General features: G+C 38.1%; 1 protein-coding gene across 4 annotated transcripts in view; it reads right to left on the bottom strand.

Moving 5' to 3' along the window:
• The window catches only part of Lpp (LIM domain containing preferred translocation partner in lipoma), a 650,099-nt gene that overhangs the window by 159,720 nt on the left and 473,742 nt on the right, over positions 1 to 16,637 (bottom strand). For all 4 annotated transcript variants that reach the window (XM_076868851.2, XM_076868854.2, XM_076868852.2 and 1 more), the window contains exon 8: positions 8,772 to 8,898. In XM_076868851.2, coding sequence (XP_076724966.2) covers positions 8,772 to 8,898 — 127 coding nt within the window. The remainder of the gene's footprint in view (positions 1 to 8,771; positions 8,899 to 16,637) is intronic.

Genomic DNA, 16,637 nt, shown 5'->3' with positions numbered 1-16,637 from the left:
ATAGGACTAAAAATTAGATAAAGAGGCTGACTCCCAAGCCACTTAGATGCCTAAGTCACAGAATATCAGAGTTACACAGTAGCTGTGAAATATAATCTTATCATTCATTGGTTGTTTCAGTACCTTCCACTATCTTCACCAAGAAAGGGTTATTGGGTTTTGGCACAGATTTTTCCAAGGACTTTGTTTTGTCTATTAAAAAAAAAAAAAGTCCTTTCAATATTCTGAATGGAAATTTGCCAACTCCCTCTTCCCATGCCTACGTTGCTAATTTTGGAACCACAAATATTAAGTCAAATTCCTTTTACCTATGGCAGTCTTCCAATAATAATCAAGCAGGGCTTGAAGCTTCCTCCTTTTATAATATCTTCAACTGTACCTCAAATGATAGCTCCTCATTTCAGTATCTTTGTCAAAGTGTTCTAGACATGCACACTTGTCAACTAGTCCAACTAGTAAAGGGAGGAAATGCACTTTTGTCCCTTTTGTTATGGAAAGTCTGTTTCTATTCATGAATGTCCTTTGAGCTTCCATTTTCATTTCCATTAAGAAAATAATGTGCACCAAGTATGGTGAGTTGGGATTTCCATTAAAGTAATGATAGCACATTCCTATTCACTCCTTTCTTCTCTTGAGCCTTTGCATGTGTCAATGTCTCTGATGCCTCCTGTCTTCTTCTTCCATCCAGCTTCCCTCTGGAAGAGTAAAACCTAGCTCTACTAGAACAATCTCCTGGATTTATGCAAAAAAACAAAAACAAAAACAAAAACAAAACTCAATATTCCCCACTAACAATGCTCAGAGATAAACAAATTCTCTTAGGTAAATGCCAAGTTCTGTGAAGAGAATTTACCTAGTGCTGCTCTGAAAGCATAGTGATTCTTCAAATAGCTCACTAAACAATTTTAAGACTCACACACTTCATTTTTTTTTTTTTTACAAGAAGGAACAAGACAACACCATATAAACAATGCCAAGATAATTATGGCTTCATGCTTAAAAATATGCTGTCAGATATTTTCAGTCCATCCTCAGATTATTATAACATCCACTTCCAGAGACACTGTATTCCAACAGTGTTGTTTTCAGCCTTGGGTTACACAAACCTAGTTTAGTCTCAGCCAGAATACTGCTAATGAAAATCATGCCATGGTCACGGGCATATTCACACGGGAGCTTTTACATACAAACATGCTTCTCCTTAAAGATGAATGAAAGCACAGATGTTAGAAGCTCTGTGTCAACATGGAAAACTCGGGTAATTTTAAAGAGATGTCTCAAGGTTAGTGAGAGATGATCACAGCTTTCTTTATATTTCCCCCTCAAAACTGCCTGGAAAAGATAAGCTTCAGAGCTGGCAACTAGCAATGTAGGCTTCCCCATTTTCTAGCAGTGATACCCATTCATTTTAATAGCTAATTAAAAAAATTTTCCTCTCTTCTTCTTTAAAATTCTAAACTTGCCCTAAATTATAATAAGTTATAGTTCATTACCACTCGTTCATTCTAAGCATCTATCACTAGAACTGAGAATCTCTTCAAGTATAAACATAGTTTTCTAAGAAAATAGGTTGAACCAAGATGTAAGCACTTGAGCCAAGTCCTGTGGCCTTGCTACAAATCAACTGGACTAAAGGCCCAGTGCCTGTTCACTCAGAGAAGAGTTTCCCCTACCTCCAACTTCCTTCTGTGTTTCCTCTCTGCCAACTACAGGGCAGAGTTTAGAGCCCCCCTTAGTGACACCCTTGTCAATGTAAAGAAATCTAGAAAACCAAAAGAGATATCTGAGTAGATAGTAAATGTGAGCAACATAGAGACTTTATCTTTCCTTGGAAGACAGGGCTCAACCAATTGCTCTACCATGGTTCACCCTCTGTCGCATTTACCTAATGATGTAGTAGATAATGTTCTCAACTTATAATGAAGATGCACAGGGAATTACATGGAAACACTAATACTAGCACCATTTCAAAAGAAATCACTTAAATATAGATCCTGCTGAGATGCACTTGAGGGTTCTTGCTTGTGATATTTTAATAAGCACTGATTTGACAAAAAAGGATGACTTATGATTCTCAGTGATTTGCCTTTCCCCAGTCAACTACAGTGAGCTAACAAGGTTGATGAGGTAGCTTTGTGGGTGCTATCTCCCTAAGGTACATATCAGAGCTATGGCAAAAAGCCTTTTTAAGTGTGCTCTCACGTAATTCGAGATGTTAAAGACAGGTGAAATAATCATCGGAGCCACTGAAGTCCAGAATACAAAACATAGCCTAGGGTATAAGTGGTCCTTTTGACTCTCCCTTGAAGAAGGAAAAGGAGGATATGATATCCAAAGAGTCAATTGTGGATGGTTTGAGCTGACAGCTTTAGCCTTCCTATAATGTTAAAGAATCAGAATAAAAAAGAAATCATAAGTGAGTTCAAATCCTGAAATCATCAGCTACCTAACCTTGAACAATTCATTGAGCCTCTCTGAATCTCTGTTTCCTTATCAGCAAATGAAGACAAAATTGCTAGATCTGTTAGTCCCAGCAGCTGGGACTGGGCTTTTTAAAAAATTTTTTATTTGTTTTAATTAGTTACACATGACAGTACAATGACCTTGACATATCATACATTTGAATCAGATGGGATATAATTTCTCATTTTTCTGAGTGTACAGGTCGCAGAATCACATTGGTCATGTAGTCACTTACATACACACAGCAATAATAATATCTCTTTTATTCGGCTGTCCTTCCTTTCCCCCCTTCCCTTCCCCCTCCCCTCCCATCACTTCTCTCTACCCAATCTAATGTGACCCACTTCTTTTAAACTGTGGAGTTTTAGGTAAATACCAGCCAGTGTCATCACCCTGCCATGATCCTCATCTCACCAAGAACGGGAACACATGTGTCTGGTAAGGAAATAGGTATATGGAAAAGGGGATTTTAAAGACTCACTGTAGTCATTAAGAAAGCAAGTTTAGAAGATCATAGGAATGTCACTCTATCCACACAAGGATTAATTCTTAAGATAATTAATATGTGACAGATTTCAATACATTTTGGGGGAAGGGGAGTGTCCTTGTAAGTCCATGCTTACGGCATCTTGGGTTTTAACTTGAGGTGAGTCCACTTTCTTCACATTTATCTCTACCTCGCTCTACATATCCCTCTCTATCTCTATTTCAAAGATGGTTGTAGACATAATGACTGACACTCTACCCTATATTACAACACAAAACTCCTAAAAACAAGGATATTTTCTTACATAACTGCAATACACTTTTCATTATGAACTAAAGAAATAAAAATTGAAGTGTTTTCCAAAATACAGTTTATATTAAAAATCCTCTAACTTTGCCCCAAATCCTTTATAGGTTTTTGTTGTTGTTGTTCATACAGAATCCATCAAGACTCATGCTTGCATTTCAGCGGCATGTTTCTTTGGTCTCTTTTTATCTAGAACAGTCTTTGTCTACATTGACAACTTTATTTTTTTTCATTGTAGATGGACATAATAGCTTTATTATATTTATTCTATGTGGTACTGAGGATCAAACCTAGTGCCTCACACATGCTAGGCAAGCACTCCACTGCTGAGCTACAGCCCCAGCCCATACAGACAACTTTGAAAAACTCATGACAGTTTTCTTAAACAATGTCCCATTGTCTGAGTTTTTAACATGTCCTAACGGCTGGATGGCAGTTTCATACTTCAGGAAGACCTCTACACAGGTGATGTGTATGGCACATGGCACTCTGCCCTATACGGGTGATGCTAACTTTCATCACTTGGATTTAGATAGTTTCCAGTAGCCCTCTCCACTGTAAAGGTACCTTTTCTCTTATGTACTTAAATCATCTGTGAGGTGATTTTTTTGAAACCCCTCCCAATTCTATTAATCATACCATAATTATAATATTCTTCAAATACAAGTAAAAATGATTACAAGTAATAAGAGGCTCCCTAAGGAAAAAAAATAGCAATATATTTATGAATCATGCCACTTACGGGGGAAAAAACCAGTGCCACAGAAAGTAAGGGACATGACCAGAGGGAGCCTACTCTACTGACACCACTTATAAGTAATTCCCACTGACTCCCTGAAGCAGCTAGTGTAGATAGTGATAGATCCAGCTACTATACAGTAGTCTAGCTAGAGATCTTTGACCTGAAAGCACACAACAAGCTTCAACAAATCAGCTCCTGTTTCAATGAAAACTCCAGTATTAAATAAAAATGATGGATTAAAAAAATTAGGCAATGGGACTTGGTTGGGGTTGGGATGGTATTGTAAGGGAGAAGCTTTTTTTTTTTTTTTTTTTTTTAAAAGGGTGGTGCTTGGTTGGCAATGCTATTTTCAGCCCAAAATAGGCCTAATGTGAAATTCAGATAGAGAGCAAAGGGGGAGTTTATCCATGTCTGTTGGGTCAAGTCCTCCTGGCCCAAACACAATGCTAAGTAATCTTCCTTCTCTTGTCTTCAGACAGATGTATCAGACATAGAGAACATCTCTTCCATCCTTATGTGGCACCTAAGTCACACTCAACGCAGAGTTGACATCCACACTGAAGTCCCATCTTTGTGAGTCTTTCCCACCTGTCCCAGGAGCCTGTGAATCCCCTGAGGGAACAGCTTCTGCACGTGTGTTGCACTATGGCCTAGCAAAGTGGAAGGCACAGAGACATTTCATGGGAAGCATTTAAAGAGTGGAACAGTAAATAATGGTTCTGTTAAAATGTCCTTTGCCTCCGAACTTTAAGTTGCCAGTAAAAGTAGAGTGGGTATTCCACTCAGGCACTCTGGCTGGGAGTCCATGGTCTTAACCACTACGGATGGGACAGACCCCCTGGTATGCATCTCAGCAATATGCAACGACTTGTTACAGACTATAAAGTCCTTAGCCTTCAGCCAGGGTTTGAAAGCCTTTTACAGATCAGTCCTGATCTATTTCACCAATGTTTTCCCTCAAAATTTGCTACTTCCCACATGGGCCTTTCACTCCAGTAGTTTTCTTCCTTAGTATTCAAAAATTCCTCTCATCAAAAATGAGTTTACTTCTCTCCTATCTTCCTACTTTCTAGCTTAATTCTAAAGACTAGCTTGATTTTAAAGACTGAGTTGTTAGACTCAGAGGCTAACAACTTCACAAACACCTTTGCACTCCTGCTTCTGGATGTTTCCTCTTCTTTTTCTGAATCCTCCAACAACATTGGCTGCATTTTAATTGAATCAACTGTCATTTTCTGTCTTGTGTTATAATAAAACACCACAACTCTGCACAGATCCTATTAGGCTTTAAGTACTTTTTATTTTAAAAAATTTTTCCACTTTTTTTTTCTTGTTGTTGGTGCACTATACCTGTTCATAATGATGTGATTTGTTGTTGTTCATACAATAGAACAATATAATTTGGCCAATAAGTACTCTCAGTACTTCCCCTTTCCTTCCCACCTCCCACCTCTTGGTCCCTTTCAGCTACTGATCTCTGTTTTTTATGAGATCAACACCTGCCTTTCTTTTCCTTTTTTTCTCTTTAGTTTCTAAATGTGAGAGAAAACATATTACCCTTGGTCTACTGAGTCTGACTTACTTAACATGATGATCTCTAGGTTCTACTCGTTTTCCTGCAAATGACATAATTTCATTTTTCTTCATGGCTGAGAGAAATTCTATTGTGTATATATACCACCTTTCCTTTATCCATTCATCTGTTGATGGACACCTAGGCTGGCTCCATAGTTTGGCTATTGTAAATTGTCTAAGCATATTTTAAAGGTTAAGACTCATGTCTGCTCCCAGCATTACCCTGGAGGGTGTATGTCTTTGGATGTTTTCCACAAAAGTACATTCTCCTTCATCAATCCTGACTCAAATTATATTTTGTTTATTTTGTGTTCTTAGAAGAGAGTATCTATCCCTTATTTTCCATCTATCTGAAGCTAGGCTCCTCATAAACCTTTTTCTTTTGGGGGACTGGGGACTGAACCAATGGGTGCTTAACCACTGAGCCACATCTCCACCCCTTTTTTAATTTTTTATTTTGAGACAGGGTATCACTAAGCTGCTAGGGCCTCCATAAATTGCTGAGGCAGGCTCTGAACTTGTGATCCTCCTGCCTCAGCTTCCTGAGTCACATGCGCCTTGGCATCTGGCTTCATAAATTCTTTTTTAAATGTGCAGCTTGGCTAACTCTCCCCTTCTCCTATACTGTCTATTTTAAAGATGCAGGCCTTGATCCTGGATTCTAATAGAGTCCTGCTTCAACTATTAGCTGCAAAATACTTAATATTTCTGCACCTTAATTTTCTAATCTGGAAATGATAACAGCATCTACTTCCCAGGGTTGTTTTTCTGTAAGGATGAAATAAAGTTAATTTCTGTGAAGTACATAAAATAGTGCTGCTGTATCATAAACACTCAATAATAAGTTAGCCATCTTTCTTTTTTTAAAATTTTCCCTCATGGTTAGTAATCTCCATTTGGCAATGATTATTTACCAGTTAGTGACACATGTTCTACTGTTGCTAAGAACTTAAATTTAAATCAAGCATTATTGATGGGTTTTTAATGGGCATATCTTATTTTCTTAAATAAACTGCAAGCCTCAAGAGCATTGGAGAACTTTGACTACTGAGCATATCCTACATGCCAAGAACTTGGCTAAGTGCTTTCTATAAATATTTCATTCATTACTCACAATAACAGTATAAGATAGATATTATTCCCATATTATAGATAAAACAAAAATAAATGTTTAGAGAGTAAAAAATTTGCTCAAGTTTTCTAAGCTAGTACATAGTAGAGCTATGACAGTTCCTGAACACAGAGGTAGTAATTTTTATCTGTTACCCAGAATGTTCAACAAGTCTTCATTAATATAGTCACTGTCCATGTTCAATTTTCTTCATTGCTATTTATTTCATTGCTATGATATTTGAAGCATATACACTTGGAAGTCAGTTTTTCATTTTTAATCTATTCAAATTCAGAGACCTTATTTTTCATTTTTAACATGCTTTGTTTTTTTAAAAGTTTATATCCAATTGCAGTATATACCTTCCTCCCACTGTCATGACAAGAGCATGATAGACTTTTAATATATTTTCATATAACTGGAGACCTCCTTTGGCTTTTTGTTGTGCTTCACTCTTATCCATGCATTTGTGCCAATCTCCATCAATTAATGTTCATCTTTATTGCTATGCTTCTTTGGATTCATAACTGATTCTCTAGTGAATTTACTAGTTTTGAAAGAAAAGCTAGAGAATATTTGCTGTACATGTTTGATTTACCAAGATGGGAAATGGGGCTCCGGCAGATGAGGGGAAGGCTCTTAGTGCTTAGCCAGCCATGGGCACAGAGGGACTAGAAGCAGACTTCTGTATTCCCACTCATGTGCTCTTCGGCTAAGCTGCACTGCCACCTGCATACAAATAAAGGCCATGTTTTTCACATCCCAGTTCCTCCCACTCCATTCACTATGTGGCTTTGGGCCAGTGCCCTTAGTTTACCTTTCATTACATATTCCCAAATAGGAAGCAAGGGGGAAGACAGGAAAATAGGAAATATTTGAAGAAGCAAAAGCCCTCTGCAATTTTCCCACCTTTGAGCCTTTACTCAAATTGCACCCTAAATGGTCTTTCTCCACATGTCCTTAAAGCAACTACTCAAAAAGCGGTCCTCAGATGGGTGTTTGACTAAGAAATGTTTGTCATCCTGGGGTGAGACAAGCAAAGAAACAGAGAATGAGTGTTTAAAACCTCCTATAACAGCTTGTGTAATTTTTTTTAATCTCTCAAATTTAATAAAATTTGGTTTTTCACACTGTATTTTTTGGTATTTTATATTTTTAATTTATTTTCCTAGTAATTAATTTTGATTATATGCTGCAAAAACATTGGTCTCCAATAGATGAGAAGGAAAACAGTCTTTACCATAGAAAATTTGAGACATTGGTTTGAAAGGTCCAGGTTCAAGTGCCACCAATTCTTTTATAAAACATTCCTGATGTTCCTGATTGAGCTTTTAAAATTTGTAACATCTGACCTTAGCCTTCTTATGGCTATTACCACTTCTTAACTAGACTAGTAATTATCTGCATGTTTGTCTTAATGCTTTTGAACCATTACAACCACTCTGACAAATTATGTGTCCATGGTACCTTGTAATTGGCATATAATTCATAATTTTGTATTCTACTAATGGACTGGAAGAATTAACTATTCTTAGTTATTTGCAGTTTTAAGGAAGGAGGAAGTTAAAAATACAAAGGGAACATCGTCACCTAAATTTGGACAAGGAAAAGATTTGAGAGTATGGAGTTGAGATCATACTCAGTTCCACATTCTATACGTGTCTCTTAGAACAGTGAGAAACTTGAATGTACACAGAAATCTGATTTGTTTTCCCTAATGGATAGCTAACAAATGGTCAAAAGTTAAATCTTAAAATCATATTTATGGGCTATGGATGTAGCTCAATGGTAGAGTGCTTGTCTAGCATGCACAAGACCCTGAGTTAGATTCCAAGCACTGGCTTCAATAAAGAAATAAAGTGTGTCTCAAGAAACTGAGAACCAAGGCAATTATAGTTCAAATTAAGTAGTTTCCCATTTATGATAGTATCTAACACAATCCTCACAATTAATCAGTGATGAGTGCATACACATCAACTCTCATGTATCCAGACTCAAATACTTTATCAGCAAAGATGATGACACTATTTAGTAAGAAAAGTGGAATAGGACATTTACTTTAGAAGTCATCGCTAAACCCCACCTACCAAAGTATTCATCCGCAGGTGGATTTTCCATGTCATACAGCATCTTTTTGGTTAGGTGCTCGAGCTCATCTTCTGGGCGGAATGAAGGAGGCATAGATGGAGGCCCCATAGGCCCTGTGTGTCCACCCTGAAAGGCAGAAAGGATACAGCCCCTTTAGGTGAAGTCTAGAATCAACCAAGGTAATTAGTGTGTGCACTTGGGAGGAAAACCACTAGCTTTGCTTGTTTGGAGACTTAGGGCATTAATTATTTGTGTGATGTCTAAGTAAGACATTCTTATTCAACATATGTGAGAATGTTCTCTATAATAATTTTCCATTTTTTGAAATGTATAGAGAAGTCTTTGATGTTGGGCCCAACATTACCCTGGAATTTTATTTCACTGTTGAAATATTTGGATTGGAGACTGGAAAGATGTAAAGAAACTCTGGCCTGCATCAGGTAACAAAAAAATACAACTGGGTGATCTGAAGAATCATCAATTTCCTCATTGTGAGATAGGAAATTGAGTCCCCAAAAGAACAAGATAGGGCTCTTTATGGTAACATCAGCACAAGGGACCAGCCCCCAGACTCATTCTTTGACTTGATAAACATTAATGGCAGATCTAGGCTCCTCTGAAATGCAAATATTACCTGCCCAATACAGTTAGTATGTGGGCTAGTGACTTCTTTAACCCGCACATTTATTCTTTTGCTTATTTGTTTAACCACTTATTCTTACAATGTCTATTTTGTGTAATATCTGCAAGCAGTAGGGAATTTCCAAGATAGAGTAGGCACAGTGCTTGCCTGGAGATGACTGGACTCAAGTGGGAGGGAGAAACAGCACACATGACTAATGATAAGAAGCAGAGTACATTGTTGGGCATATACATAGATATGAACATTGGATGAGTGACTTTCCAGTATTAATAGACTTTAAATTGTGCATGTGCTATCTACTTCTAGGAAAATTATTTGGAAATACTCAGATAAGTATATAAAATTATATGACCAAGACTGATGACAGGAGCTATATTTGAGAGGGGAACAAAAAGTAACAATGTAACTAACCATTAAATGGATCACATAAAGGATCATTTTAGATACAAATCTCTATGTACAAACTTGTGAAGATGACAACAGCATCTTAGCAAATTCAATTGCGTAATAGGATGGCTAAGTGAAACCCCATTTTTGTGAAGTGAGTATAATTTGTCTAATTACAGATCTATACAGAGACATGAAAAAAAATCTGAAAGGGCATATTGTTAAAGGTTCCCCCAATCCCTGGTGTGAAATTCTAGGGGAGTTTTAATTGCTATATTTATTTATTTTACAGTATGTAGTTCTACTTTTGCAATTCATGAAGTAGAACTTTTGTTTAATTACTATGATGGCTTGAAGTGATAAGATTTGCTGGATACCACCAAAATCATGCAAAATGCTCCCAACCCAGGTCAAGTGGGGAATTCTGACTAGCAAAGGTTCAGAGTTACAAGCAACCTGTGTGAGTACGAAGAAGTACAAGTGGTTCAGTGTTTCAGTCTGGAGGGTGGGAAGAGAGGAAGAGGGGGCTCACTGCTGCCTTGGCACACTGAAGTGTTTAGAGCTTCTCAAGGACTGTGAGCCCATAGGTGAGACCAGGAACAACTCTCAAAATCTGCTGAGCTACTCCTCTTTTGGTCAAAAAAAAAAAAAAATGGTATTCATGAAAACACAGAGAATTTGCTTAAGACTCTAAGTAGTTCACAAACTACAAGGAATGTATCTGGATGTTCTCAGGAACATCCAGAACAGAAGAAACTCTGATAAGGGTTTTTATTAGAGGGATGATATAATCAAATATAGAAAGTTCTGTCCTGGGTGTAGAGTGAATAGTAAGGCTCTGAGACCAGATCCAGATGGGAATTTGCAGTCAGAGTAAAGGGTATATTACATGGCTTATCATTATAGCTGGAAAGAGACTTGGCTATAACACACCTTAGAGTCCTTAGGTAGTCTTACGAATCTCATATAACTTCAGGTTCCCTTCTGTGCCAAGAGTTTACCAATGCACCCCACAGTGTTTGTGAGAAATAAACTGGGATAGCCTGCATCTCATGCAATAGAGGGCTTAGCTACTTTTAGATTGTTGCAATGAAGGGGCACGCCTTGAATCTTGAGAGGGCATTATCCCAGTTCAGGAAGCAAAGCTGAAAACTTGGACATGAAAGTGACCAGTGACCAGGCTTGCAATAAAGGGAGAACTGCAACCCCAAATATGGTGTCATCTCTATCAAAATGCCATGGCTCCCTCCTCCCCCACCCCTAATCAAACACTGCTTCCTATAGAACAATTCTGGAAAAGTACAAAATATTACCTCTAATAACAATGGTGCTGACTGTTTTAATTAAGTCAACAATTATTACAGAGCACCTCATAATTTCTGCTTCCAGACTAAGGGGAGATCCACAAGGAATGGACACAATATATTATTGTCAAAGACATATATGTCATTGTCTTTCAATAGTAACAGGAAGGTGAACATGTCATCTATAAATCTAAGCCAGAAATTCAGATTCTACCCCTTAGTACATACATTTCAAGTGGAAGTCAAATTTTAAAGTATTTTCTTTGTCAGTGTTTTACAGATTAAAAAGAAAAATGCACCATTCCTTTGATTCTCAGAATATTCCTTCTTATTTCTTTGCTGTACGTTTTCTGAAATAATAAACTTGAAAAGGCTTTTTATTTTTTAGATTCTACTTTGGTATACAGATGCCGTTCTGACTTATGATGGGGAATGTTCTGAAAAATCCGCTGTAAGTTGAAAACACCGAAAGTCAAAGATGCCTTTAATGTAGCTAACTGAGCCTCACAGCTCAGTCTCACAGCTCAACCTCACAGGGAACTGCAGAGTGCCGGCATTTAACCCCGTGACCAGTGGCTGAGTGGGAGCTGTAGCTTGTCACCTTTGCCTGGAATCTTCAGAGAGCATCCCACTGCTTATCGGCAGCCCAGAAAAAGATCAAAATTCCAAATATGAAGCTGTGGTTTCTACTGAACACATACCACCTTTACACCACAAAAAGTAGAGAAATTCTAAGTAGACCCAGGGGAGGCTAGAGACCACCTGTAATATTAATCATGGATTACTGGTATTTCTGTGAGGAAAGGCCTCAAAAGATCATTTCTTAGTGCTTTTGAACTTTATTTGTCTATTGGACTCCCTTCCTCCATTACCTATCGCTTAATACTTACCACCTGGGGATAAATATTGGGAAAAATACAAGATCTTGTCTTGTACAAGAGTTGTTTCTCACACCAAGAAAGATGGCCTAGGCCTTTCAGTATTCAATCCTCACAGGAGTAATCTAGTCTTTGCCTCATTTGGATAAACAGACTCCCCTCCAATTTCTCTCCTCTAGTTGTGTTCAGGATTATCATGTCCTAAGAAAATGAACAACTCTGCCAGCTTATCGATTAGTAAACAACTTTTAGTGTCGTGGATAAGCAATAAAGCACACTTGAAAATTGTGGAGGGGCACTGGAAAGGGATGATTTGCATTATTTTCTTCTATATTCCGTCAAGAGCCAAAGTGTGAGTAGTAGCAGCAAAATATTCTCTGTGGCATGATAATTCCTCACTTGTTCATGTCCCTTTTCCAGGTTCCTACTTTCACATGCATACACTCTCAAATGCATAAATGGCAGCCATGTATGGTATGAGATCCTGTTTTAAGGATGAGGAAATTGAGGCTCAAAAAGATAAGTAAGTGACCCTGTGTGAGGTACCATTGCTGAGAAGTGGCAGAACCCTGAATGAAATTGGGGTTTGCCAAGTGGGGCATATTTCTGTGGCACTGCAAGGCCTTAGGGTTCAGATGCCATTATTTGCATCTTGTTCTTGGAGGGCCACTGCTCAACAGATCTTGTGAAAAAATATAAACAAATCCTTTCGTCTTTTCTTCTAAGAAAAAGACATTCGAGTACTGATATTAATCACTAGTATATATGTTCTTTGAAATATCTGGACCCCTTAGTAAAAACAAAATAATATTATATAATCCACAGGTGAGTTAACAAGTAACAGATTTCTGAGGACTCCTTCAAAATTTTCTTAACGTTTTCTTCCTAAGAGATTGCCAGGATCCAAGAACTGGTAATAAAAAAAAAATATATTAAGAGTTTCTACCTCTAACAAAACACAGTTTAAGAAGAAAAGGGCGTGAAAAAAGAGAATTACAAAAACATTTGTAAGCACTAAGACACAGGAATAGATTCCTGTGTGCTATGAGATGGGAAAAGCAAAGGGAGGGGAAAGGAAGGAGAAAAGATAGAAAGTGATGTCCAAAACAGTTATTATAAAGGATCATACATATCAGCAAAGCTGTTAGGAAAACAGAGGAGAAGCAGAACTAGGATAGAGTATGGAATGTGGACTTTGATCAATGTCAAGACTGTGTTTTAGGTTATAGAAGATCATTAGAAGATTTTGAAATGGTGGTTGCCTTTAGCAAAGAAGCAGACTGGCAAATATCTTCCAACACCAAGGCCATTTAAAAATGCAACCAGACATTGTGGTATTACTCAGCAATTGAATGGCTAACAGACTTAAAATGGTCTCTGAATATGTACTTCGTATGGCAGATACTTCTGAACTGAACACAACTTCTTTCCTCTCCTTTCTGGGCATGCAGCTAGACTACAGCTTCCCTTCCCTATTGCAATTAGAGGTGGCCATGTGAGGCACAAGAAGGAGGGAGCTTGGGCCCCAAGTTACCACAAGGAGGGAAGCCATCCACTCACCAGGTGACCTGCCTTAAACTATTTCATGGGGGAGACTGAAAATAAACATGCTCAGAAGCTAATGAGTGAAAGACATGGAAAAGTGATTTTTATTTTCTATATATGTTTCTATATTTTCTTTTTTCTACATTTTTTTTCTTAGATACAAAACATTCAAGTAGCTACAACCAATTCTTTGCCATTCCTTCTTCCTTGCTACAAACCTAGGAGATTGTCATTCAAAGAAATACTTAATATAATGCCCAATTTGCAGTCACATGCGGGACTGTGTTAATGGGAAATAATTTCTACAAAAATAAAAATATGTACATGGATGGAATCCTTGGTGAACAAAGAAATTCCACCAGATTAAAAATAACGTGAATAGCAATACCCATCATATTTCTACAACACTTTCTGGTGTTTGAAGTGTTTTATGCATTCTTACATAGGATGTAAGTGATTTGTGTGTTTCTACATGGTTACAGAAGACCTGACTATTGAGAATCACTTTCATCTTACTTTTGCCTTTAACTTGCCCAGTGACTTTGATCAAATCACTTCCATTTCCTGGGCCTCAGTTTCTTCACTGTGTAAAATGATATTTTCAAAGAGTTCTTTGATTCTACTCTATCATATTTGTATGCCCATAATCTGCAGAGCACATATCATTACTGAACTTTAGAGTAAAATCACAGATATTTATATTCATGGATACTTTGTAGTCTATAAAAACAGACACACTGAGTAAGTGGAAACCTCATTATTATAGAGATTTCCATTTACAAGGGGATGTAAGTCACTTGTCAGCATCTTCTGAAACACCCAGAACTTCATTCAGCATTCTGAATCTGAGTAAGCCGCGGGCAGTTCACGGGGTTTCTGCAGCCCACTGAACTTTCGCTACACTTGTCTTATGAAATCAAGAACATACAAAGGTTAGCCACCTGATGCTACCATGCTCTTCCTTTGGTGGAGAAGCAAAAATCCCATTAAACTTTCTAAAAAAAAAAAAAAAAAAAGGAAGCCTGGTAAACAGCCAAGACTCCCAGAATACCTCACCACCTTGAATCTGTCACAACTCTTTCAACATATGTGCTAAAGGATCCATTATAAAATGGCTACCCCACACCTGTGGCCAGCCCAGTTACTCTGACAGTGGCCTTGTTGGGGGTCACTTTTTCTTACTGTTGATTTCTTAGTTCTATAGTGCTAGATAACTTGAACTTACTGCAAATCTGAACCTTACCAGAAAAATACCACCGAAATAGATAACATGAAGAAAAGGCAGCCAAAATATTCAGGAAGATTACATGATAATGAATACTCTACCACTCTGGGTACCAGAGATGCTCATTTTTCTTGTCCATTTGTAATGATGTACAAGAGGTTCCTTCTCTCAGAGGGAAAATGACTTCAATTACATGTTCTTGAAAAAAGAAGCATTGAAATTATCTTCTTTTCAAAAGGTAGAATTAGCCCCATTTTAGAGCTGAAAGCCTGCCAGAAAAAAATATATATTTCTGATATTTTCGTTCTCCCCACCGCCCATTTAGCTGTGTCAAGTTTGCAGTTTGCAATTTTCTGTGGCTGCTTCTACGTTCTCTCACTGACTATCATACTCTAATCTCAACGTCTCACTGTGTAAATGGGAAAAGCATCCCTTCTGGCCAACACAGATGATTTGATGGACACCTGTTCTGTTTCAGGTTAAAAGGCGTGAGCCTCAGAGAAGTCAGTCAGCAGGTAGGAAAAAGAGAGAACTGCCTGTTTGCTAACAGCACATAAATTCATATTCGTCACAGCCTTATAGGGGCAGGAAAGCATGCTTTTGGTTCTTCTGTTCAGAAATTCCATTTTCAGGAAAGATGGATGGTATGCACACGAAGAGGAAGACTCAGAAATTAAAAAGTTCGAGTCTAGCTGTGAAACCCATTCCCAGTCAGCCTTCCACTTTCAAAAGCTTGATTTTCTTATAACCTCTAAGGGTCTCATCTTCCTTTTCTCATGTCATGCTTGATGGTTCGAAATCTTCTTTCTTAAGCCAAATTTGCAGTAATGGGCAAGGACTGAGGATTCTGAATTTCAGCAAGATGGAGGTGCCAAGAAGTTACTGACTTTTGACTGAGGGGCCTTTGTATTTGCACAACAAGGCCTTATGGTGCTCTAGGCTGGGCTGAAGGGAGGCAGACTCTCTTCACACCTACCTCTCCATCTCTATAGGTCAAGGTAGCTTCAAGAGTGCTGGGGCTTGGAGTATGCCAGCTCTTAGTCCTCCTGTCTAGATACTCTTTATGTTATTATTAAGGATCTGCTTTTCTATTATTGATTTTCTCATATATAAGCTAAAGGATAATAATATCTAATTCATATTCAGAAGCATTGTAAAATATTAAACACCAAATAAACGGCAATTGTAATTACCAGGAGGGACTGGTAGAAACCACTAACAAAGGTGATTTTCTTTTTGAAAGTGGAATATTTGCAGAATAGGTTCTCTCCAGCAACTCTCCAATTTCCTATCTGCTGATAAAGTACTTCAGTGTAGCATGCCTGAGTTTCACATTAATCCATGCTCTAGCGAGTGATGTAATCTCTCTGAGTACTTTCAACGATAAATCTTGAAATACATGACATTTGGTGAATGTATGCTTTGCGGGCCCTTCAAATTGTTCACCTTTCTACATCCTAGCCTTTGGCACCAAAACATAAAGTAATGACGTAAGCCCCATGGCCATTCAGAGCAGAGCAGCCTCCCTCGTGCTTCCTTGTCTGGATGAGCTCCAGGCAGACAAGGCACAAGGACTGATGTTACCTGTCCTGGTAGACAAGAAGCAGGAAAGGGGAGAAGCAGGATCCCCAGATCTTCAAGGTCCGAGATAATCCTCTTGCTGACCTGATTCACAGTACTTACTTTCCTGCTTCCTGCTCTGAACCTCCAAGGGGTCCTCCTTAAAGAGAAAGCAGGTTGCTTCTGTAGAGTAAGAAGATCTTTCTCAACTAGCTCTATGGGAGGCTAAAAGAAGCTGTTTTAAGAATACTGTGGCTAAACTCATTAATTAGGCTTTATGCATGTTATGTAAAAGGGATTTGATGTTAACAAAGGTAGGTGAG

The sequence above is a fragment of the Callospermophilus lateralis genome, chromosome 10 (genome assembly GCF_048772815.1).
Source record: "Callospermophilus lateralis isolate mCalLat2 chromosome 10, mCalLat2.hap1, whole genome shotgun sequence".
Lineage (NCBI taxonomy): Eukaryota > Metazoa > Chordata > Mammalia > Rodentia > Sciuridae > Callospermophilus > Callospermophilus lateralis.
Note: the sequence above shows the minus strand (reverse complement) of the source record. Positions and strands in the feature narration are given on the sequence as shown.